Source organism: Papio anubis, chromosome 17, assembly GCF_008728515.1.
Source record: "Papio anubis isolate 15944 chromosome 17, Panubis1.0, whole genome shotgun sequence".
Taxonomy (NCBI): Eukaryota; Metazoa; Chordata; class Mammalia; order Primates; family Cercopithecidae; genus Papio; species Papio anubis.
This window is the reverse complement of record NC_044992.1, coordinates 6,090,427-6,116,431: the sequence shown is the minus strand read 5'-3', so window position 1 is coordinate 6,116,431 and position 26,005 is coordinate 6,090,427. Positions and strand designations below refer to the sequence as shown.

The 26,005-nt window shown below is 40.3% G+C and overlaps 1 protein-coding gene across 12 annotated transcripts in view; it reads left to right on the top strand.

The window, feature by feature from the left end:
- The window catches only part of KIAA0753 (KIAA0753 ortholog), a 74,393-nt gene that overhangs the window by 37,904 nt on the left and 10,484 nt on the right, over positions 1-26,005 (top strand). For 9 of the 12 annotated variants that reach the window (XM_009189493.4, XM_031657323.1, XM_009189495.3 and 6 more), the window contains 11 exons: positions 2,741-2,970; positions 4,728-4,894; positions 6,415-6,531; positions 7,913-8,002; positions 8,240-8,329; positions 14,752-14,830; positions 15,883-15,966; positions 18,855-19,040; positions 20,140-20,221; positions 24,092-24,212; positions 24,718-24,942. In XM_009189493.4, the coding sequence (XP_009187757.2) occupies positions 2,741-2,970; positions 4,728-4,894; positions 6,415-6,531; positions 7,913-8,002; positions 8,240-8,329; positions 14,752-14,830; positions 15,883-15,966; positions 18,855-19,040; positions 20,140-20,221; positions 24,092-24,212; positions 24,718-24,942 (1,471 nt within the window). The remainder of the gene's footprint in view (positions 1-2,740; positions 2,971-4,727; positions 4,895-6,414; positions 6,532-7,912; positions 8,003-8,239; positions 8,330-14,751; positions 14,831-15,882; positions 15,967-18,854; positions 19,041-20,139; positions 20,222-24,091; positions 24,213-24,717; positions 24,943-26,005) is intronic. The other 3 variants (XR_002517956.2, XR_638857.4, XM_021928651.2) reach the window with 2 other exon arrangements.

Sequence of the window (26,005 nt, the reverse complement as noted above, 5' to 3'; positions counted from 1 at the left end):
CACTGCACTCCAGCCTGGACAAGAGAGCAAGACTCCGTCTCAAAAAAAAAATAAAAATAAAACGTATGAATTGTTTATTTCTGGAATTTCCCGTTGAATATTTTTGGACCCAGGGCTGATGAGGGGTAACTGAAATTGAGGAAAGTGAAACCGGATGACAGTACAGTTGAGGCCCCTTTTGTATTTTTCTCCTCATTCCATTCTCTTTCTCCCTTATTAGAAGTTACTATTGTTATTATATTATAGACCCATTCTGTTTTTACATTTGTACTGCTTATATATCTGTCATATATAGTATTGTTTTATGTAAATATCTTACCGTATGCATCATTTTGCAGTTTGCTTACCCCCTCCACTTATGTTTGTAAGGTTTTTTCATATTGATACATTGACACACGAATTCTAATTTATTAATTTTACTGCTGTATAGGTTTCCCTTAAATGAATATACCATAGTTTATTTCTCAGCTCTTATTGATGGATATTTTGGTTGTTCCCAGTATTTTGCTTTTATAAACAATGATGAAGTGAAGTGAATATCTGTGTTCCTGGCTTCCTCTGTCCACATGTTAGAGTTCCTTTAGGCTGAGTATATACCTAGGAGTGAGATTGCTGGGTTGCAGTGTACAGGAATCTTCAACTTTACTATAGCAATCAAGTTGCTTTCCAAAGTAGTTGGGGAATTTACTGCCATGCTAGTAGTCTGTGAGAGTACTTGTTTTCCCACATCTTTTTATGGATTTAAAATACCTCATTGTTTGAATATTTTTGATTCTAGTGAAGTCAATCATCTTTTCCTATTTTTATTGACAATTCAGATTTTCTGTCTAAATTGCCAGTTTCTATCCTTTGTTTCTCTGTTGGATTGTTTATTTGTCTTATAGGTTTGTAGAAGTTCTTTATATAGTCTGGATATTGGTCCTATGTTAATTATACAGAGATCTACTTCCAGACTTTGGCTTGTCTGTTGACTTTAAGGATGTCTTTTTGTCAAATGGAAGTTGTAGTTTGGTTCAATTAAGTTCAAGTATGTCAGTATTACATTTGAGCTTAAGAAAGTCACTTCTGCCCTGGTGTCATACTGACTGTCTCGTGTATTTTCTAATTAAAGTTTTAAAGTTTTCTTTCCACATTTAGGTCTTCATTCCATTTAGACTTTAAGTGTCCAATGCGAGGCAAGGATTCTGTTTTATTTTTTTCTCTATGGATGCTAGTGGTCTTAGCACTGTTTTTTGAACAGTGTAGTTCATACTCACTGAGTTATCATGCTGCCTTTGTCACATCCATGAAGTCTCATTGATTTCTGCCTGTGTTTGTATCACTCCCACACTGCCTTTAATGTTTTCTCACTAAGACTTTATCTTTGGTCAAGTAAGACTGCTGCCTCCACCAACTCCCCACTTCGCTGGTTGTTCTTCAAAGTTATTTGGGCTATTGGGATTTTACTCTGTATGAATTTTGGATCAACTTATTTAGATCCTTGAAAAAAATCTGTTAGGGCTTTAATTGAATATGCGTTTGAAATTATGGATTATTTAGGGGGAGAACTGACATCGTTATGGTCTATTCATTCATGAAAACAATTTATTTAGATTGTCTTTCATGTCCTTTACCTTTTAAATTTTTCTGTAAAAGCCGTATACCTCTGTCATTAGATTTCTTCCAACGTGCCTTACAGTTTTTGTTGTCATGTTAATGAGATTTTTTCCTCTTATATTTTCTATTAGTTATTTTGATATATGGAGATAATACTGATTTTCTGTTTTCATCTTCTTATATCCAGAAACCTTGCTGACCCCTCTTCTCAGCTGTAATAGTCTTTCTGTACAATCTCTTTGATTTTCTGTATTGTCTCATTTTCAAATAAAGATAGCTTTATTTCCTTTCCCATTGCAGGTTAAATGTCTTATATGGAGTTCAGACTTTATTCTCTATCAAATTAGGACCCATGGAAGGTTTTGAGTATAGAAGTGACATTTATTTATTTATTTATTTATTTATTTGTTTATTTATTATTTTTGAGATGAAGCCTCGCTCCTGTCCCCCAGGCTGGAATGCAGTGGCGCCTTCTTGGCTCACTGCAACCTCCACCTCCCAGGTTCAAATGATTATCTTGCCTCAGCCTCCCGAGTACCTGGGATTACAGGTGGCTGCCACCACGCCCGGCTAATTTTTGTAGTTTTAGTAGAGATGGGGTTTCACCATGTTGACCAGGCTGGTCTCGAACCCCTGACCTCAGGTGATCCACCCACCTCGGCCTTCCAAAGTGTTGAGATTACAGGCGTGAGCCACCGTACCTGGCCAGAAGTGACTTTTAAATATTACATTTGAGAAGAACAATTTTGGTAGCCAGAAGACAGTGTGAAGATAAACAAGAGATCAGTTAGGAGACACTGTTATTCTAGTCACAAGATACTGCAAGCCTGACCTTGGGTAATAGCAAAAGGGAAAGAAGGGCAGAGATAAATGTAAGAGCTATTTTAGAATTAGGATCAAAGGGACCAGGTAAATGAGTAAAGATGAGAGCGAAGATTCAGGCAGTCAACCGTGATACCTAGGTTTCTGCTTATAAACCCGCCGTAATATTCATAGGAGGAAGAACAGTGTTGACAACAAAACGTCTGCTTCTCAGCAAGGCTAGGATAGATATTTGGAGCCTATCTGTGTATAGCTAATCATTCTCAGAGATTTGATTTGAATAGCATTTTCCTCAGTTCGTTCTTCAAAAATCTCCATGTAGATAAGTACCAGCCTGCTGCGGAGCTTCCGGAGACCCAGAGGTTGCAGAGTGAGCTTGATGTATTAGATGCGGATGTCCTTCCGGAAGAAGGACCATTTATTCTAGACCAAAGTGCAAGCTTCAAAGACGAGGTGTTAGCCGTGGCAAAAACAAAAGCAGTGAAGAAGCAGCCTGTGACTGAGAATGTGCCATTTAGGAAGAAAGATACACTGGCGCCAGCACGGCAGCAAGTATGAAATCGTTCCTTTCTTTTGGCCCATTCATATTAATCTGACGTTGTCAAGGCCACAGAAACTGGTATGCGGTGGAGCCAGTTCTCAGGCAGTTGGATGCTAACAGTCCTTGAGTCTGGCTATTTAAGTCGTTCATATATTTTACAAAAACATAACAATTTTTAATATTGTTACTAGAATAGAGAATTCTTTCTATTCCTGCTTTGGTAAGATCCTAACTAATATGATACCAATATCCTAATTGGGCAGGAGATTTTAAAATTCAGTTTTTTTCCACTTCTGGTTTGGAAGTGTGAGATTTGAGGGGATTAAGATTTGGTTCCTGCCAGGTGTGGTGGCTCAGGCCTATAATCCCAGTACTTTGGGAAGCGAGAGGATTGCTTGAGGCCTGGAGTTTAAGACTAGCCTGGGCAACATAGTGAGACCCCATCTCTACTAAAAACAAAATTAGCCAGGTGTGGTAACTCATGCCTGTAGTCCCAGCTATTTGGGAGCCTGAGGCAGGAAGATCACTTGATCCCAGGAGTTTGAAGCTGCAGTGAGCTATGATCGAGCCACTGTACTCCAGCCTGGGCAGCAGAGTAAGACCCTGTGTTAAAGAAAAAAAAAAAAAAATTAGTTCCTACTGAAGATAAATATCGATCAAGAATAATTCCTGCATATTAAAAGGGCATCCTAGGGTGAATGCTTTCTAATATGGCTTTGGGAGCCAGCAGGATACAACTTGGTTTAAAACTACGTTATATTTTAAACTTCTGTTTAAAACTTACTTATGGCCCTATCAGTGGAAAACTGGCCAAAAGACCACCTCCTGGTCGAATACCCTTATTGTATTAGTGACATTTGGTGGCTTTGCCCAAAGGCTTCTGTAGCAAATCTGTTTATTTTCAGGTGGCCTCCAGAAAAGGAGAGTTAGCACTTACCACAAGATATTGACAGATAATGGATTAGGATCAAGTCTGTTTATTCCCAAACTTCTATGGCAGGGGGTGGCGATGAATCATCGAGATGTCAAGGTTGAACCTGTAAGAATTCAAATGGGTGCTCTTCTCCAGAGACAGAGCCTCATTCTCTATAACGTTTTTTAAGTAGCTGTATTCATTCTATTTAGACCTAAGGCCCAGAGAGGTTAAGTATTTTAACGAAGAATGTTTTACACATTACTTGAGCCCAGGAATTCTAGACCAGCCTGGGCAACACAGTGAGACCCTGGCTCTACAAAAAATAAAAAATTAGCCAAACCTGTTATTTCACATGGTATCTCACACCTGTGATCCCAGCTACTCAGGAGGCTAAGGCAGGAAAATCAATTGAGCCCAGGAGTTTGAGGCTGCAGTGAGCTATGATCATACCTCTGCACTCCAGCCGGGGCATCAGAGCGAGACCCTGTCTCTTAAAAACAAAAAAAGAAAAGAAAAAAGAAAAATAATTTAACAATATGATACGAATTTTTTTTTGTTTAGGAAACTAATTGTAAATAAATAAAAATGTATTTTATATCTTGTTTATATGTTTAAAGGTGTCAGGCAGAGCCAGGGATTTCAATTCCACACCCTCCACCCCGCCCTCTACCATGGTTGTTTCAATGAAATTTACACCCTCCCCCAAATTTCTGCCACAGTGCTTTCTACTCAGGTTTTTCTGAATTGATACATGAATAACATGGAGAACTTGGAGCTTCAGTGAGTCAGAGGTTGAAACCATAGTTTCTTTGATACTTGTTTGGCTTTATAATTCTTACTTATCTTTCACAGGGACTCTGCAAAGCTGAAAGAAGTAGACAAAGCCAACTTCACAGTAAAAGCAGAGTGCAGCAGACAACAGTTTCATCCAGATTAAAAATGAACCGGCAGCCTGTGAAAGACCGCAAGGCGCCATGGATACCCCCAAATCCCACGTCCCCACCAGCGTCTCCTAAATGGTATGTGAAAACTCAAGGGACCGTTTGTGTATGTGATTCTCTTTTTCCTCCACATATCAAAGGCAACCTATAGCTTATAAGGAGCAAATGAAGTAATAGCCTTAATTTTTTCCATTAAACAGAAATGCTTTTTTGGGTGAGTCATACATGAGAAGTCTTTGTCCGGAAGCTTGTTAGTTCCTTCTTCTGCCTGACTGTGGTTGGAACACCCTTCCATGGGCCACCCCAACACCGGGACATGTGTGATTGTATGGAAGATGGTGGGCTTCCCTTCACTTGTCTCTTCTGCCAATAGATTCTAGTAACTTGAGGCCAGGGACTGTGTCTTTTTTATATTTGAATGTCCAGTGCTAGGCACATAGTAGGCATTCAGTATATCTTTGCTGAGTAAATAAATATATTAAAATAATTCTAACTCCTAAGTCAAGATAGTTATGAACTATAAAGCCATATAGATCTCACCAACACTGTCTTAGCTGCAGGGAGCAATTAGGGTAATGTTGACGTTACTGTCTTGTCATCCCCATTCAGAGCACATTAGAATGAGAAGCTGCCATTCCACAGGGTTAGAGAGGAGAGGAGCAGGGTCCGGTTAGGTGGAAATAATCTTTGGGGGAATCGGTTGAAGATAAAGGGGAGCTTGTTTACCGTGAGACAGTAGTTCTTGAAAACACAATGGAAAGGACCAGGAGGTAGGACGGAAGAAAGGAAGAAGTAAAAAGCAGTGATGTCAGGAGAGAACAAGGGAGAAGATGAGTGATTGCAGGGTTCTGTCTTTGGAGCCATCAGAAGTCAGGGTGAGCAGCCCGGTGGAAGAGAAGCCCCCTAAGATTCCAGGTGAATGTGAAGGAATGGCTGTGCTCATCCATCCACTCTCATTTTCAAGTTAAGGAAACAATGTTTAGAGAATTTAATGTCTTATTCATGTAACAGCCAGACCTAAAATCAGGTCTTCTGATTTCATAATGTGCTTTTTTTGTTTTTATTACTCTATTCTGTTTTCTGTATTTTTGTATACAAGTATTAATATGGAGATGTACATTCAGTTGGTAAGCTCAATGGCTGAAGTTTGTATTACAGACCAAATGTACAGTGGACTGTCTTTTAGAGTGCATGTGTGGTGGGTAGAGCAGGGTGGGTGAGGCTTCCAGGCTCACAGTGCTGTTGGGCCTTATAAAGATACAGAGTTGCCTTATAATATGAAATGTAATTAGTGATCCAAATCTATATATTGTAACAGAGTTTTGTTGACACTCACCCAATATTCTGTAATTGATCACTATTTCTCATTTAAAATGGTGATGGCTTCTTTGAAGCAAAGAAGAATTTCTCCCCTTTGACACTGCACCTGAGTGCAGGAGGATCTTACTTTTCTTCACATTCAGCTTCTACCGTAGGGCCCCGTGCTACAGATCACCATTAATTTAATGCTGTTGTCGTCTCTGAGCTGGCACCTACTTGGATGAGTCATTGGATACGGAGCGAATGATGACAAAGGTATGCTTTTCTATTTTTTTCAGTGCCGCATGGCTAAAGGTGAAATCTAGCCCCAGAGATGCCACCAAAGAGCCTCTCCAGCCAGAAGGTCCTCAAGAGGAAAGTCACCTGACAGGTGCTGTTGAGCACGAAGCAGCCAGGTTTGTGCTGGTATTTTTCAGATCTTTGAGAATTAAAGAGCTCCTTTTACATAGACATGGAAGTGATCCCTTTCTTCTCATTCCTATGTTTAAAGTTGGTTATTTAAAATGTAGATTATTTTTAAAAATAGAATAAATACATAAAATGTAGTTTATTAAAGTTTTCAAACTATGTAGCTTATAGTGAGCTCTTCTATTTTTTCTTATTCATTCATAAATTATATATGTGTCAATTATATATCAGTTGCTAGTTTTGTATATGACACTGTTATGAGCTCTATGGAGACTTTAAAAAGGGCAAAAAGGCCATAATCCCAGCCCTTGCTTATTTATAGTCAATAGAGAAGTTATGTAGTTAACTATAATTTAAGATAGAACATGGTATGTAACCTAGGAACTGAGAGAGTTTAGAAAGGGGAGAGCGTTACTTCTTGCTGCAGAGGTCTAGGCTTCATGGATGCAGATGGAAATTAAACTAGGACCAGAAGAACAGGCAGGATTTCAATATGGGAAATGAGATGAGAACATTCCATAGGAAGAGAGCAGTGAAAACAGGTTTCTCTGTATCCATTTGGCTGAAATTGTTCTTACAATTATGGGAAAGTAAAAATGAAAGCAATCCATTAAATAATTTGACAATATTCATATATTCTAAACCAAAGGAATCAAAGCACTTTTTACATACAACAGAGTTGTTCACAGTTAACTTTTCCTTTTTGTTTTTATTTGACTTCACTATGCCTATATGGCTCCTGGGGGCTCACTGTTTGTCTAAACTTGAAGGTATAGCAAGGGTTTTGTTTGAGTCTAATAAGAAACCCTAGGCCGGGCGCGGTGGCTCAAGCCTGTAATCCCAGCACTTTGGGAGGCCGAGACGGGCGGATCACGAGGTCAGGAGATCGAGACCATCCTGGCGAACACGGTGAAACCCCGTTTCTACTAAAAAATACAAAAAAAAAAACTAGCCGGGCGAGGCGGCAGGCGCCTGTAGTCCCAGCTACTCGGGAGGCTGAGGCAGGAGAATGGCGTAAACCCGGGGGGCGGAGCTTGCAGTGAGCTGAGATCCGGCCACTGCACTCCAGCCTGGGCGACAGGGCTAGACTCCGTCTCAAAAAAAAAAAAGAAACCCTAAGTACAAGTGATAGCTAGTTTTCTTGAGAACCTTTGAGACAGGTTCTCATTGCATTGTGCATCAATGTCTTTTGACATGGAACACGTTCTAGAGAGCTTTAGGGGTACAGAGAGGTTATGTTACCTACTGAGTACCTTAATAGAGCCAGGATTGGTGCTCTGCAGGGATCCTGACTTCTGGTCTCTTTCTGTGATGATGGCACCCTGCAGTGTGGAGGCAGAATTGGTTTGACTCTTGACTGTCTGCTAGGCTCGCTTGGCTTGATGCTGAAACTTCCAAAAGATTGAAGGAACTAGAGGAATTAAAAGCCAAGGAAATTGACAACATGCAAAAACAGAGGTAAATATTTGCTCCTGAGGCAGGAAAAGGTAAGCAGGCCTGTTCTACATCTCTATACATTATGATAAATAGAGATTATTTAGGCCTAGCTACACTCCTTATGTGTATTGGCTTTCTGCCTCCTTAAAAGACTGTGAAGTCACTTAAGAAGCCAAGTGGGGAGCCAAGACTGGAGCTCAGGGGAGTCCTTACTCTGCCTTGAGGTGAGTTGGGGTGACTCTTGATACTGTTCTCTAGGCTTGACTGGCTTGATGCTGAAACTTCTAGAAGAACAAAGGAACTGAATGAGCTCAAAGCCGAAGAAATGGATAGACTCCAAAAATTGAGGTATGTGTTTCCTTCTTAGGAAGAATAGTGGATGTTTGCCTGTTCTAATTGATCTAGATCTAGCAACCAACCTGGACTGTTAAGGCTTAACTTCATTACATGAATGAATGAATACTTGCTTGTCTACCTGTATATTATACCATATTTTTTGCTAGGAAATGCCTGTTTTGTGTGGAGTTTGGAAGAGAACTGAAAAAAAAATATGTAATTGTGGAGAAGTTCTGTCTGAAAGATCAGAGTCTTATGTGTATTTGTTTGGACTGCCTTCAAAGGTACTTTTCTCTAGCCAGATGTCAGCCCTTCCAAGGGCAGAAGATTAGTATGATGCACGTACATATTCTGCTCATGTGAGTCAACATATAGCTACTTTAGTTTCACGTGTTAGCTTGAATGCAGGCTATGGTTTTCAAATGCGGTTCCCTTTTTCTGTTCACTCCATAAGTGTTTTCAAAACTGTGGGCACTATCAGAGTAAAGAAGCTTGTTAAAAGACTTAGTCCAGCTGCTGCTGCAATTGCCTCATTTTTCCCACTCTGATAGTTCACCCTATGGTCACATTAACAGAATACTCTGTGAAACCTGTGTGCATTCTGTCACCATTCATGATGTAGTGTTCAGTCTCAGGTTAGAAGGGCTGTGGGTATATCGTTAGAAGGCCAAGACTTTTTGTCTGTAGTAAAGATTTCAAGTCATACAATCCCAGAATCTTGGGATTTGAAGGATCTTTTCCCCGGAGCTGATGCTTTTGGCTCCTCTCTACTATCTCCACTGAGGAACTGTCCAGTGTATTTACACACACCCTCTGTGATGGGATAGTCACTACTGTCTGAGGGAATCCATTTCATGGTCATTTATCGCTAAGAAGGTGTGACCTTAGGCTGTGCTGAAATTTGATTGTCTGTGACTCTTACGCACTTGTCGTTTGGGCCATATAGCAAAAGCTTCATCCTCTGTGTCCCGTTTATTCCTCTGTGTGTTTTTACTTCAAAAATTAAACATATCACACACATAGAAGAACATACTAAATGCACATATGCAATCCAAAATATTACAGAATGAACATCCATGCACCACCATCGTAAGCCAAGAAATCAACCATTGCCACTGCTACAGAAGTTTCCAGCATATCCCTCCTCAGTTGTATCCCCTTTCCCCCCAGAGGCAGCCACTGTCCTGATTCTTGTGTTGATTTTTTCATTAGTCGTCTTCATAAATCTGTCATCTATGTGTGTATCCCTAACAATATCTTGTTTAATTTTAAAAACTGAGAAACAGGCACAAATCTAACTGAACATGCAAAGGGGCAGTGTTGCTGGTAGTATCAGATGAAGACTCCTAGGGGAAGACAGGTTGAACAGAGTCTGGATCTTAATCTGATTTGTGCTTTCATGCGTATTTGTAGGTGCCCCACTCAGGAGGTCACTGAGCAGCGTCAGGAGTGAGTCCTGCGCACACAGGGCGTCCTCCATCTGGGGGGCCTGTCGGTGAGCCAGGTCCATTGGACTTCGGGAGGAAGCCTTGTCAGGAGAGGGGCTGCGCTGTAACACACGGCTTCTCGGCTCGTTCTGGTCAGCTACTGTGGGGATGGGATGAGTATCCTTAGCAGACAGCAGGTCTGCAGGGAGTAGCAGAAACTTCATCAGCAAAAGGGCAAGACAAGCCAGGAATCTAGGCTTAGACCTCCCATTTCCCATATTGTGTTGTAATCTTCTTCAGTTTACTTGCTTGTTTTGATGGAGCACGTGCTATTGTAACTGCTGCTTTTTTTTTTTTTTTAAATTAGAGACAAGGTCTCACTATGTTGCCCAGGCTGGTCTTGAACTCCTGGGCTTAAGTGACCCTCCCGCCTTGGCCTCCCAGAGTGCTGGGATTAGGCATAGGGCACCACACTCTGCTTAATTTAGCTTCTTGAGAAAGGATAATGGGAATAAATCCTTTCAAACCTTTTAGGTCTGAAAATGTCTTTGTTTGCTGATAAACCTTACTACTCTCATATTTGCTGGTAGCCTTACTGGGTATAGAAGATTATTTTTATTGAAGTTTTTAATTAAACTTCTTACTGTGAGGTAATCATAGAGTCACACGAAGACCCAGTTTCCCCAAATGGTAGCCTCTTGGGAAAATACATCTCAGTACTACAACCGGGATATTAACATTGGTATAGTCCAGATACAGAACCTTCCCACCCCCAGGAGCCCTCATGTTGCCACACCCACTTCTCTCCTACCCCCATTCACTGCTTGGCTAAATATCTCCTGGCAACCACTCATCTGCTCTCCCTGTCTATAATTTTGTTATTTCAAGAGTGTTATTATAAGTGGAATTATGTAGTAGGTAACTTTCGGGGACTTCTTTTCTTTACATCATTCTTTGGGAATTCATGGAGCTCATCACATGTATCAGTGGTTCATCCCTTTTGTTGCTGAGTAGTATTCATGGTGTGGATACAAACAAACCGTAGTTTAACCATGTACCTCTTCAAGAACATCTGAGCCTGTGGTCCCAGCTATTTGGGAGGCTGAAGTGGGAGAATCACTTGATCCTGGGAAGTCGAGGCTGCAGTGAGTCACGGTCATGCCGCTGCACTCCAGCCTGGGCAACAGAGCAAGACCCTGTCTCAAAAAAAAAAAAAGAACACCTGAGTTCTTTCCAGTGTGGGGCTATTACGCATACAGTTTCTGTAAACAGTAGCGTACACGTATTTGTGTGAACGTAAGTTTTCCTTTTTTCCTGGATAAATGCCCAGAGGGCAGTTGCTGGGTTGTGTGCTAGTGGTGTTTTGTTTTGTTTTCTTCCAAACTGCCATCCTGTTTTCCAGAGCGGCTCTGTCTGTTCCCACCAGCAGTGTTGGAGGGATCCAGTTGTTCCGCATTTCTGCCCACACTTGGTGTGTCATTCTGCTTTCCTGTAGGCGTTCTGATGGGTGTATAGTGACCTCTGAACATCTTTTCATGTACTTGTTTGCTCTCCACTCAGTCTTTGCTGGCATGTGGCCGTGGGTTTTTCTGCAGTGTTTGGCTGCAGTCGAGCAGTTATTTTCTAAGTTTTCCATCTTTCTAGACTGCCCCTTTCTTGGTTCTTTTGATAGAGAGAGCAGACTTTATTTGCATTGGAGACTTCTTTTTTGTCTGTGCCTATTGGTGTTTGGGTTGCCGGCTTCTCCGGTACCTACTCTGGGATATATGAGGCAAAGAGAAATCCCAGAGAACTCACTGCTCTGTCATTCTTTTGGTCCCAGTGTCCCGAGGTGATGTGCCTTCTCTACTTCTCTCCAAGTCCTCTTAGGTTTGCGTATATTTAATGTCCAGGATTCTTAGTTGTAATTAACAGGAAGAAGAGGGGAAAGTACATTTTTTCAATCTCTTCAGAAGCAAAAATCTGAGCATTTCTGCTCATTGTCTTATTTCCAATGAGAAATCAGAATTGCTTTTGATCCTTCTCTGGAGACTCACAGACTCTGCTTTCTCCCCTGGGTAGCTCAAATTCATAATGATAGGACTTATTATGGGTGTGTTTTCATTCATCAGTAGACCTTTCAGTCTGGCAGTTTATTTCCTTTAATTCTGAGAAGTTTTCGTGCTTTATTTTATACTTTTTTTTTTTTTTCTTGTCTCTGTTTTCTCTATTCTTTCTGAAACTCCTGTTCTTTGATATTGGACTTCCTTGTTTGGTCCTCTGATTTTCTTATCTGTTTCTTCCTGTTTTCTTTCTCTCTTTCTCCTGTTCTACCTCCACCCCTACCCTCCCTCAGTAGGAGATTTCCTCCAACTTTAACGTTTAACCTATTGAGCTTGTGATTTCTGCCACAGTGTTTAAATTTTAAAATTTAAAAAATGTTGAGAGCTCTGTTATATTCTCCAAATATCTCGTACTCAGTAGTCTCATATCCTTCTTTATGGATACAGTGCTGTTCTCTTTCTGAATATATTTACACGTTTCCCCTGCCTTTTGACCTACATAATCTTTTTCTTTCCCTCCTCAGATACCTAGTAATCTTGGCTATCTTCTCATGTTTAAATGTAGGGGGAGTGATTACTGATCAAAAACAGAGTATGTGGGTTGCCATTTGTATTTTGGTTTTTTAAATAATTGTTTCTATTGTGGTATAATTTACATATAGTAAAATGCAAAGAACTTAAAGGTACAGTTCAATGAATTTTGACAAATGTATGTCCCTGGGTAACCAAAACACTAATCAAGATAGATAATTTGTACTTTAACCTAGAAAGTTCCCACATGTCCTTCTTGGTCGTTCTCTACTCCACACCCCCATCCCTCACAGAGGCAGCTGCTTTGATTTCTTTTACTGTAAGTAGCTTTGCCTGTTCAGACTTTATATGAGTAGAATTATCAAGATCTACCCCATTGTGTCTGGCTTCTTTTGCTCAAGAAAATGTTTGCAATTCATCCACGTTGTATGTGCATCAGCATAGTTCATCCATATTAGTGCAGAGTAGTATTCCATTGTGGGAATACACCACATTCTGTTTGTTCATTCTCTTGTGAATTGACATTTGGGCTTTCCCATTTATAGTTAGTATGAATCAAGCTGGTACAGACATTCCTGCACAAGGCTTTTTGTAGATATATGCTTTCATTTCTCTTGGGTAAATGCCTAGGAGTATAATTTCTGGGTAATAGGATAGGCAGTTGTTTAATTTTATTAAACGAGCCATATACATTTTCCAGAGTAGTAGCATTTTTTACTCCCATCAGCAGTGCATGCGAATTCGTTTCTACTGGTTTCACATCCTTGCTAACAATTGAGCTTGTCAGTCTTTTAGTGATTCTGGTAAGAATGTGATGGGATCTCCTTGTGATTTTAATTTGTGTTTCCTTGACGAATGATGTTGGGCACCTTTTCTAGCGCTTATTGTGAAGTGTCGGTTCAAGTCTTTTGCCCATTAGAGTTTTTTTTAAGTGTTGATTTGAGTTCTTTGTATTTTCTGAATATGAGCCCCTTGCCAGATATGTGTGCAGCAGATATTTTCTCGCAATACTATGGCCCACCCACAGATCTTCGTAATGGTGTCTTTTGATGACTAAAAGTGTTAAATTCTGATTAAGACCAGTTTATCAATTTTTCTTTTCTGGTTAGTCATTCTTGGTGAACTAGCTAAGAAACCATTGCCTATGTTAGGGTCTCAAGGATTTTTCTCTTATATTTTCCTTTAAGTGCTTTATAGTTTTACCATTTATTCTTATTTCTATGATTCATTTAGAATTAATTTTTGTTTATGAGATGAAATACTGATCAAAATTCATTTTCTTTAATGGATATCTGGCTATTCCAGCACCGTCTGATGAAAGTAACACCTGGACTATTTGTTAAGGACACTTAGGTTCGTCTTCAGGTCTTTCCTTTGGCCTGGGTCAGACTGCCTGGAGAAGTTTTCTGATCTTTGGCCCAGAGAGTAAGAATCAGGATGTTGCTATCCTAGGAGCCGAGCTGGGGAAGGGGGCTGTGAGTCTAATAACACAGCATTCAGCCTGCATACGTGACCCCCGCCTCTTTTCGGTATGGTACCTACAGCCTCAACTGTGATTGGGTGCCCCTAGTCAAGAGACCTTCACACAGAGAATGAGCCATCAGACTTCTCCTAGAGTTGGAAAGAGGCGGCTGTATAGTGTGTGAAGTAGGGAAAGGGATCTAGGAGTCTAATTTCTCAAACGTCATTTGGCTCTTCTCGTCAGTTTTTAAACCACCCCCTCCCAACTTAGCCCAGGCCTAGATGTACCTGGTACTACCAGTCGTGTGCCTGGTTAAGTCAGCAGCACAAATTGTGTGGGTTCTGGTTTTTCCCACTACTGGCCTTAGAAGTCAACTTCCTGTCTATGGCCATACCACCCTGACTGCACCCGGTCTCGTCTGATCTCGGAAGCTAAACAGGGTCGGGCCTGGTTAGTACTTGGATGGGAGAAGTCAGCTTCCTCAGTTCAGCTAAGTTAGTTATCGCTTTTGTCCTTTGTTTTCCAGCACCATTTTTTTCTTCCTTATCCTTGTGGGTGTAAAGCTAACTCTGTGGTTGTTTTAGTGGAATTTGGAGAGGGAACAAAATTAGTTTCTCTTGTTCAGTTTACTATCCTCTTTAGCTGTTAATGGCAACCATTATTTTTTTAAAGTGTACTGAGTGCCTAACACACTTCAGATGTTACCTAAATCTTTGTGCATAAAGTAAGTCCTAGGACCAGCACTGTCGTATCACCTAGGAGCTTGTTGGAAATGCAGACTCTCAGGCCTTACTCAGACCAACTGAATTGGAATCTGCATTTTCACAAGATCCCCAGGAGATTGGTGTGGCCATGAAGGGTTAGAGAAGCTCATGGTCATTTTATCTCCCTTCACCTGGAGTGGTAAATAAATATGCAAAATAGGATATTTTATTGCCTTTGATTTTAATTTTCAATTTTATTTCTAAATAGTGTTTCTGCCACCCAGTTAGCAGACAAGGTAGAGGAGGCAGTTCTGGATCGTTTGAAGCCTCTCTTGATCAAGGCCCAGGTAATCTAGTTCATTTCATTTGCTTGCTTTTTGGAAGTTCTAGATTTAAAATGAGTTGCTACAGAGGTTTCATTGATCCTTTATAGGGCTAAGTGTCTCTGTGGCAGCTGGAAGATACCCCCGGACCACCACACGCTACTGATGTGCCCTCCATTGTGGAGAAGGGATAGAGATAAAGGGACAGGGGGAAAGTCCTCCTTTTGAGAAAGTTGAGATTTTAGTTTGGGAAACAAGTTGGGATTGTAATCCCTGTTCCGAAGGAAATAGATCTGTTGGTGAAGTCAGTGTTCCAATAGCAGCTTTCACTCGAATACTGTGTTTTTTCACCTCAGTGGTTTGGAGTGATGGGCTCTATTTTTCCAAAGGAGAGAGATGTTAGGACAGCTTCTGTGCACAATCCAGTACTTTCTTGAGGATGAAATTATAGATGGTATCACCAAGAGGTTGTGCCATCCTCCCATAAGCAGTAAGCTCAATTCTATAGCCAGACCCTGTAGATCCACCCTGTAAATAGAAACAAACTTGTGTGTATGACTAGATGAGGCCACAGAAGAATATTGTAAATTTAAATGGGATGAATGACATTCGGGATCCCTAAACAGGCCACTGAACTTCTCTATTCTTAGAGAAATGTTGAGTTTGTATTAGAGTCCATGGAAATCTTAGTAGCATAGAACTAGGAAGACTCTTAGAAATCAAGTAGTCTTGAGCTGTAGACTAGCTGAAAAAAAAAAAAAAGAAATCAAGTAGTTCAACTTCCTCATTTGATCATTGAGGAAGCTGTGGAACAGGGAAGTTGAATGACTTGCATAAAGCATGCAGCTATTCTGACAGTGTTTACAGAGTTGAGGGAAGGAAAAGGCTGGAAAGCCAAGATCAACATGTGGCATTTGTTTCCATGAAGACAAAGTGCTTGGAATTGCTGCAAAAAGTCTAATGTAGCTAAAGCTGATGAATCGTTCCACACAAGTTATTCTGGTAATAGAATTCATTTGTACTAATAGGAGCTGTAAGTTTTTATACTCCATGAATGTATTTGTCTGTTTTAATAGAGAGTCAATTCTGCTACAGAAGCACATACTCATTTGAAGGATGGCTCGTCAGTAAACACAGCGACAGCCCAGCCTGCACAGGAGGTATGCGTTGTGTGGTGCTGGCATTCTGGTATTATTGCTTGATAATGTCTTTAGTTGTAATGGAAATGAAATACAGATTACTTTGCAAACACTCGATTATCCTGCTCGAGAAGTATGAATATTATTTTTCACATTTGGCATGTTAATTCTTCCAGTGTATTTTTAGTATTTAGACTAAGGTCAGCCTTGCAAACAGGGCACAGAAATCTTAGAGCCACAGGTTTGTGTTAGTGGCTCTGTCCCTCTGGATCACAGAGTGTCGGTGCCCTGTGTGGCCCTGAATGTTGATGGCCTGCGGCAGAAGAATGGCTGCCCTCATTTCCTTTCGTTCAGCCTAGTTTCACTCATTACTGTCCTAATTTTCTTTATACTTGGGGCCTAATATTTATTGTTAGGCAAGCATGTTTTGAGTGCCTAATATGTGACCAGTATCTGGCCTAGTAGAGAGAAAAAGGTGGCCCAGGAAAAAAATGAAAACATTTGAGAAAAATAAAAACACATTTTCTTGTTGTCCACTCTGTACTATTCCTCTGGAGGACCTGTTTTTAATATTTGTAGAAATGTTTCTGCCTTGCCTAGACTTAGAGCTGCAGAGCAGAAGGTGCAGGTTACATCCATTTAATCTTTGTGGAGTTTAGAAAGATATTTATTGCTTTAATTGCCCAGAGCAAGGAAAGGAAGCTTCATTCCAACTTCCTTCTTAGGTTTCAGAGCAGAAGGAAATTGGAATGAAGCTCCATTGGCCCAGTGACCTTAGGGACAGGAAGAAGGTAGATTTCAAGAATGTGTCCCTATTCTGATTATTAAGCAATATTTCAGCTGTAACATATTTTCATAATCTCTGTGATTATGACTTTATCGTTCCAAGGTTTTATGACATAATCTGATGTGAGGTGAGGCTTCTAAGACTGAAAGCTAAAAGTCAACATTTGGCCATTACAAATTCAACTGTGTTATGGCTTGGTGTTTTATGCAGCTTGGCCACTAGATGATATATATTTTTTTTCTAGAGGAATAGTGAGGCTAACATTTAACCCAGAGAGGCCACTCCATACTGCACTTTAATATGAAAGGAAAATGAAGTGATTATGAATGCTGGCAGTGAAATAGACATGTTCGAGTATACTAGGAGAGATCAGCCTTGTATATTAGAATTATTTTGTAGGCATTACATGATGTTTAACACAATTTATTGAAACAGAAAAGTAACTCTCTAGTATTTAGAATGCTGGGCTGTTAAATAGCAGCTTCACTGCAGAGTATTCCAGGCAGCACCATCAAGAGTCAGTGTTTACAAATTGAATGAAAACAAACAAAAGCAAACAAACTCATCAAAGTTGGCATGGTGAAGGAGAAAACTGTTTTTACTATGTTAACTTACAAAAGAGCTGGGAGACCTTGAACACAAATTCTCTGTGTTCTCATCTTTAAAATGGAGGAGACATTTGCAAGTAAAATACAACTCTCTGTAGATTTACTTATAGGCAAGATTTTCTCTCATATCCGGAAAAAGCTCTTGTAAAGGTACCATTGTAACATATCTGTCTATTGCTGCTACTATTGTCATTAACTAAACTTGCACATGAAATATATATTTTTCCAAAATGTATGAGTTATGTTAGAATTAAAAGTTATACATGCATATGGCCAAAATTTTAAATAATTCAGAAGAAGTATATGAAAAGTTACACCTCCCCACAAGCAGGTGCCGATTGCTGTTCTGTATTCTGCTTCTTTATTTATAATATATTTTTGTGCTCTTTTTGTATCATTGCATTGAGACCTTCCTTATCTTTTTTGATGGGACATAGTATTTTTGGTGGTCCATTCTTTATAGATGGAAAAGATACACATGCAAGCATTATCGGTTGTCTTTGATTTTTTTGTAATTTTATTATATTGGTTATTGAGTTTGATTTTTATTTCTTTAACTTTGATGAAGGTTGGACATTTTTTCATATCTTTATTGGCCATTAACATTTTCTTCTGTGAATCATTAAAGGTTTCTTAAATTACTGTAGCTGTAACCATTCATTGAGTGTCTTATTTCATGCCCAGCACTATGCTAAGTGTCTCAACATGCAAGCTCTTATGAAATCCCTACAGCTCTGAAATACAAGATTATTTCCATATTACACATGAGAGGATTGAGGCCCGGAGAGGTTGAGTAAACTTGCCCAAACTTGCAGGCTTATGAGTGGGCAGAACCAGAATTTAATTCTAGAAATATTTCATCCCATTGCCTGATATAATTAATTCCCCCAGCAAACATTCTTTACAAAAGCCTCTTTCAGGGCAGATTATAAACATGTATTCAAATCAAGAGAAATACAGAGCATGTAAAATTGCTTTGGAAACTGGAAAGTGCTTTTTGAATGTACAACATAGCAGGTCAAGAAAGGCTGGTATAGCTCTCCCAGACGATAGGTACGGAGTTTCAAAGACAAAGAATCCTGAACTTTGTGATGTCATATGAACAGACGTTTTCACAGAAGCACTGCACCAAAAGAAAATCGTTACATCCTCTGGAATGTGTGATGTGTAAAATATTGGACATTCTCCTGAATGTAGCAAAAAGAAGATATTTGTTCTACCAACTGGAAAAACAGATGATAATGATAATTTACATGAACAATCATGGTATTACTTGGTTAATGCTATCATTTAAATGACTGTGATAAAAATCGTTCTGATGTTATTGCTTTTGATACTTACTGACTTAGGAGAATCTTGTTTTACCGTAGAAACTCTGCCATTTGGATCTGTGTGCTGTTGGTTTATTACGATTAACAATAATTTTCATGTTTTTCTGTTTGCATTATATTGCCTTCCCACCCCTAATCCACCCCACGCCTCTCCTCCCCACCCCACCCCACCCCATCTTGTAGGTTGCCGCTGTTGATTTTGAATCCAACAACATTCGTCGGCTTGATGATTTTTTGGAAGATTCTGCCCATGAGCTCTGGGCTGTGACTCATGCTAAGATCTTGGGGTCTGAAACCTTAGCCACCGTTGAGGACAGCAAGGATAGCCCAGATCTAGAGATCATGATGCGCAGAATGGAAGAGATGGAAGTAAGGTCTGGGGCCCCGGGTCTGGTCCGCCGCTAGGGACTGGCTTCTGCCGAGTGCAGTTTCTCCTCATGCCTCTGCAGCTTCATCTGTCAGAGTCACACAGTCCCGGTTTTAAATCCCTGCTCTATTGCCAACTAACTGTATGGCCTTGGTATTGTCAACCCCTCTGATAAGTAGGGAGTTTTAAGGATAAAAAGAGGCATAGAGGATTCAGCACAGTGCTTGCCATGTAATCCAGTAAGCGACCATTGTTATTATCCCCCTGATACCACTGATGTGTCATTCCAGAAACTCTGAGACCAGGGCCCGGGCCCACAAATGGAATCATAGACTTTTGCATCTGTCAGCTTGTACGTACTCTTCAGTTGCCTCCTCTTCCCAGCTGTAGTGTGATCCTGTCAGATCACAGATAATTTTATCTTCTTCAGTTTCTGTGATACTGCTTCACCCACTCTAACCCCTGGATTATTCAGTGCAGGAAAATGAGGTACAATAAGGAAGTAAGTGACATGGCCAAGGTCACAAAAAAATCCTGGCAGAGCCAGAACGAGAATCCAGGTCTCCTGACTCTCAATTCAGCATTTTCTTTTTCATTGCACCATGATTAAATCTAATTTCTGCTTTGCTGCTAAATAGAAACATTAGAGGAAAAACAATTTTTCTTGGGGGGATTTGAAAGTTTCAAGAATGCAGTTTACCCCAGTCTTGAAATCTCCCCTTGGCAATAGTTGTCTAGGCCTGGGGTGCTCAAAACAGTAGCCACTAGCCACAGGCACTTATTAAAGTGCAAATTAATGAAAATTAAACACACTGTAAGGAGTCAGTAGTTAGTGGCTACTGTATTGGACAGGGCACTTACAGAACACTAGAAGCAGCAGCTTCTAGTGGCCAGTGCTGGCTAGACTGCCTTTATGCTAATCGCTTCATTTTATTTTAGACTTTGTCTCATGAGCTAATTACTTCCTAGCCTGACAGATGCCCATGTCTGGCAATACGTCCGTATCAGTTGTTTCTGCTGAACTTTTACATCTTTACCAGTTCTGGTTTGTAATGAAACTCATTTTTTCTCATAAATTAAACTTTTTTCTTTTTTTTAAAGAAATACCAGGAGTCCGTTCGTCAAAGATATAATAAAATCACTTATGCTGATCCTCGTCTCTGGATGCAGGAAGAAAACAATGGTGAGTGTTTCCCCCATGTTTCCCCTAACATTTTATTCTGAAAAATTTCAAACATACAGAAAATTGAAAAACTTGTAAAGTAAACACTCATATACTCACCTTCTAGATTCTACAATTAGCATTTCACTCTCTTTGCTTTGTCACATATCTGTTTATCCCTCTATCCATCCATCAGTTCATCTTATCTTTGCATTTCAAAGTTGCAGATAGTAGCACAATTTACCCCTAAAGTGTGCTTATTATCAACTAGAGTTTAATATTTACTTATGGCTCTTTTTTCAAGATAAAATTTACAGATGATAAAATGCACAGATCCTAACTGTGCTATTTGGTGGTTTTTGACAACTGGATAACATATCTGTTATGCAAACCCCTATCAAGATACGGAACATATCACCTCAGAAAGTTCCCTCATGCCCTGCCACGTAGGCAACCACTGTGCTTTCTGAGTTAGCTTTGATTGTCTAGAGTTTCATATAAATGCAGTCATTCGACGTGTACCCTTTTGCCTAGACTTCTTTCAGTCACCATAGTGTTTTATAAATATATTTATGTCATAAATATATTAAATCTGTGTTGCTTATTTCCTGTTGCTGTTATTAACAAATTTAAGTTTGTAACAAGTTTAAGCTACATATTTGGTGGCTTAAAGCACAAATTGATTCTCCTATAGTTCTGGGGGCATTGAAATGAGGGTGTTGGCAAGTTCATTCTGGAGGCTCCAGGGAAGGATCTATTCCTTGTTTCTTTCAGCTCCTAAATTTTGGGCTATTAGGAATAAATCTGCTATGAATGTATCCATGTGTATAATTTGTGTGTATATCTTAAGTTTTTCTCTTGGATAAATACCTAATAACAAACTTGCCAGATCATAAAATTAGTTTGTGTTTAACTTTATAAAAAATTGACAAATCTTTACCAAAGCAGCCTTGTTCCAGTTTCCTACATCCTTGCCAACATTTGGTGTCATCAGTCTTTTTCGTGGTAACCATCCTGGTGAAGGTGAATAATGATATTTAGAACCTTTTCAAGTGGTTTTTTTTTTTTTTTTTGAGACACAGTTTCACTCTGTTCCCCAGGGTGGAGTGCAGTGGTACAATCTCGGCTCACCACAACCTCCACCTCCTGAGTTCAAGCGATTCTTGTTGCATCAGCCTCCCAAGTAGCTGGGACTACAGGTGTGTGCCACCACACCCAGCTAATTTTTTTGTCGTCAGTAGAGACAGGGTTTTGCCACGTTGCCTTCAGGTGACCCACCTACCTCGGCCTCCCAAAGTGCTGGGATTCCAAGTGTAAGCCACCGTGCCCAGCCTCTCAAAGTGCTGGGATTACAGGCGTGAGCCCTCTCACCTGGCCCCTTTTCAGGTGATTATTAGGCATTTGTATATCTTCCCTTGTGAAGCGTCCAGAATCTTTTGTCAGTTTTTTTTCAGGGTTGCTTGTCTTTTTGAGTCATAGAACTTCTTTATGTATTCTGGGTACAAGTTCTTTTCCAGATACATGTTTTTGTTTGTTTTGTTGTTTCTCTAAAATAATTTTAAGGAGATAATTTACATACTTAAATCTCACCTTTTTAAACTGTACAATTCTTTCATTTTTAGTATATTTGCATAGTTGTGCAACTAATTCTAGAACATTTTCATCACTCCCTGTTCTTCTTTCTCCCACCCTGGCAGCCACCAGTCTACTTAGATAGTGGTTTTACAAAACAATTTTTTTCCCATGGAAAAAAAATGGGCTCAGCTGCTTATTTCCAAAATGTTTCATTATGAACAGACATTTTTAATTTTGATGAAGTCTAACTTATCAATTCTTTCTTGAGTGATTTTTGCTTTCTATGACCTAAGAAACCTTTATCTACTCCTAAGTAGAGAACAGAGTCTCTTGTTTTCTTCTAGAGGCTTTATGGTTTTAGTTTTATGTGTAGGTCTATGATTGATCTTGCATAAAAGTTTGCCTATGATTTGAGGTAGAGGTTGGGGTTCATTTTGGTTTTTCCACATTTCCATGTGTTCTAGTTCCATTTACTGAAAGGACTTTTGCTTTTCTCCTCCACTTTTCAAAATGTATACATTTGTATTTGGGCTGCAATGGCTAGGTTACTGTCACCACTTTGGCTGGGAAATGTTACTCAAATTCTGTTTGACTTGTGCTTATCAGTTACTGCCTTACTCAAGAAGAGGAGAGTAAAGTGCGGTTAAACATTACCTCTAAGGAATGTAAGCGCCCTGAGTACTCCCTCATGAAGACAAAAGGAAATGGGGGATGGAAGGTTTACCACAGCAGCCTGTGTCACATGTCATCATGTAAAATAGGACTTTGAGGTATTGTGTTAGAAAAAGTACTCTCCCTCTCAAATTCTGACCAAAAGATGAGCCATCTAAACAAAACACTAATGTGTTGCCTTTTGTGTGCTCTCTATTTTCAAGTGCTCTGTGCTTTACTCCTGTTGTTCTCTCTTCCCCTCAATCCTCCTCCAGCCTCCATTTTCATCCTCATATAATAGTCAAGCCATTCTTCAAGGCTGGGCTCAGTGATCCTGCTCGGCCTGTGCTTTCCCTGGCATCTCTGCACTGGAACTTAGCTCCCTTCCTGGCCCGTGAACGCCCATAGCACTTTCTGGCATGCCCTACCATGTGTTCAAGGTATTTGTGAAGGTGTCTGGTCTCTCTCAACTGAGCCACAGATTCTTTGAAAGCAGAGAGGTTGTCATTGTGTGTTCCTCACCGTGCCTAGAACAGGACTGGCCCGGCAAGGGTCCTTTTCATCATTGTTGAGTCAGCCCTGGGCATTTTAGCGTCTTTCTGTGTGGAAGCAGAGGAAAGGAAAGTGTTGGAGGGCAATTCGTTTCCCTGATGGTTTGGCCACTGGCCACAAAGTTAGGTTGCATCATGTAGAAGACAGTCTTACAGAGAACTTAGTGTTCTCTGTTTTCAAGGATGATTTAAATTATTAGTCACTATCTGTGACTCTGCCCAGAGTCTAGGTATGCATTTAAAAGGAGCTCTCTAGGACACTAAGAACTGAAATGAGGTTTTGGACACATTCTGGAATCATGGGATTGTTGTAAGTCTCGTTTCTGGTTGTTCTGTTTGTTTAACTTCATCACAAAACCCAATTCAAAGTGATCTTTGCGTTGTGCAGTATCTATGTCTCTTATCCCCTCTGAGAACAATTGAAAATTGGATCGCACTCTCAGTAATAGTTTTACAAAAGCTGACTTATGTCATACTTCTGTCTGACAGCAAGAAATCATAGGCATGTAAATGTGACCCAAGTCGCTTGACATATAGATGCTCCCTACTTCAGAGAAGGACAAATTTTCTTCCTACACTTGAAATACGTTTAAAATTATAAATAATCTGAAACTCAGAAGAGCTGTCAAGCCTGCAAGTTATAGTTAATAAATTAATGTTTTGACTATCATCATGCAGATTTTTTCAGCATTGCCCAGAGACAAATTAAATCCACTAATTAAGTGTTCAGGTGTGAGTGTTTTTTTTTTTTCTTCTTCAGCAATCAAAGCATTTAAAGGTTAAAAAACCCAATTGCTTAAGACGCCTTGAGTAGTGGGTGGCTGAGTCCTAATGGAAGCCATGTGGCCTGGGGCTTTTCATAGACCTCCTTAAGAAACCTTCCTCAGAGCAAGTTCATTATTTCTTAACACTGATTCCGCATTGGTTTCTTTGTAACATAGAAATTCACCTCTGCATTTAAAATGGGCGTTTTCCCATGGCCCTGCTAGCCAACCCCATCGTGCCTAAGAGATGTCCATGTAACTTGCTCTCAGGTTCTTGGCCACTAGGACGGCTCTAAAGTGGACACCAGCTGTTCTTTATATGCAGTGATTTTATGACCCTTCTTTTCTAGACCAAAAAATCTCAGCAGTAAGTGAAAAGCCCCCGTCTCCTCATCTAATCAGAATCACGAAGACAGTGGAGCACAAGGATCCAGCCGTGAACATCATGTTAGAAAGGCCCTGTAATGGCAAGTAAGTGGCAGAGACACTTTTAATTTCATTCTAGTTGGTCACCTTTGATGTTACTAGATTTTGAATTCCTGCAGTTCCCATAAGACAGAGAGAAATTCTTCCTTTGAGCAAGATCTTGCCAAAGTCCAGGGTGGCTGAGTAAATAGCATGTTTACAAGATGGGCATTGAATGTGTTGCATCTTGAGGAGCTTTTCCATGTTCAGTAACATTTAGCTGTTTTTTAATGTGGAAAGCATCACATCAGTACATGTAGGTTGTAGCGATATTCACTGCACGATTTGCTTTAAGAATGCTGTTGTCAAAGGGACAGGTATTCCCACTGTGTTGAGGGTTGGTTCATTGAAAAGGGGGAGCAATATATGGTGTTAGGATGTTGAGTGTTGTTCATTGTGAGAAAGAGAAATCAAGATGAGCCTTTGGCTATCAAACCATGAGGGTAAATTAACAGTTTAGCCTTGCTTACAGATGATCTTGAATGCTTTCATCACTTTTATTTGTTCTCAGTTCCCTGGATGAAAGTGTGGGAACAGAGGAGGGATCAGAGAAAAGAGAGGCCCCCCTTCTCTCCCTTGCAGAAGATTCTCAACAGAAAGAAGGCCGAGCTCCCCTCTTTGTCCCACCCGGTATGCGGCACAGCATCGGCGACTACTGCAGTCGTTTTGAGCAGTACCTTCGGATCGTATCTCACGAGGCTGTAGGCTCCTTCAACCCGTGGCTGATAGCTGAGAGGTCAGTGAAATGTTACGGTCTTCTGTTTAGGAACCAAGTGTGAAATTGTTGACTTAGAAAAGGCTGGAGAAGGGATTAACCAAGGTCTTATTCCATGCTTTGGGGCCCCGGAGTTGCAGTGGTTGTTCTTGGGCTGGGAGACAGGCTTTCTATTTTCAGACACAGGGAACCGTAAAACAGCATGGGTGGTGCCACCCACAGGGGTGCTCTGCAGCCTCCTTTTCCTAGGCAGAGGGTCCCAGTCAGCCCGGGCTGTCATCACAGAATACCATCGACTGCGTGACTTAAACAAGAACGTATTTCTCACAGTCCTGGAGGCTGGGGTGTCTAAGATCAAGGTGCTGGCAGATCGAGTGTCTGTTGAGGGCCCTCTTCCTGGCTTGTAGATGGCCGTCTTCTTGCCGTGTCCTCATGTGACAGAGAAAGGGAACTCTGGTCTCTTCTTCTCAGAAGGGCACTGATCCCATTGAGGGACCTCCACCCTCATGACCTCATCTAAACCTAATTATCTCCCAAGGGCCCCACCACAGATACTACCACATTGGGGGTTAGGGCTTCAACATACGAATGTGGAGGAAACACGGACATTCAGCCCCCAGCAATAGAAGTACAATACTCAGGAGTCAGTCAGAGCTGATTTCCTGTTGCTGTTAATACTAATGTTGTCCCATCAGAGAACACAAAATATTCCTGGGCAGGAAACAGCCATGACTGTGGAATCTTCTTGGTGGGGACAAATTTGCTTTTATCAGTAGCAGGCCTCTGATTTTGCAATATTTTCTTTAACCCTTCTCCTTCTTTCATTATGTGGGTAACGTAGTTTTGTGGAGTCACAAAACAAGATCCTGTAGCTACTAAATTTTGAAGAATGGGTAGCCCTTTTTTTATGTACAAATACTTAATTAAAAGATATGTGTAAATCTATTCTTTTTAAATAGGGCCCACATTTAAATTCTTCACAAGTTATCACCTTGTTACAAACATGCAAGATATTTTTCATCACTGAGCTAAGCAGTATACTATGATTACATTCATATAGTAGAATAGTAGTATACTATGATTA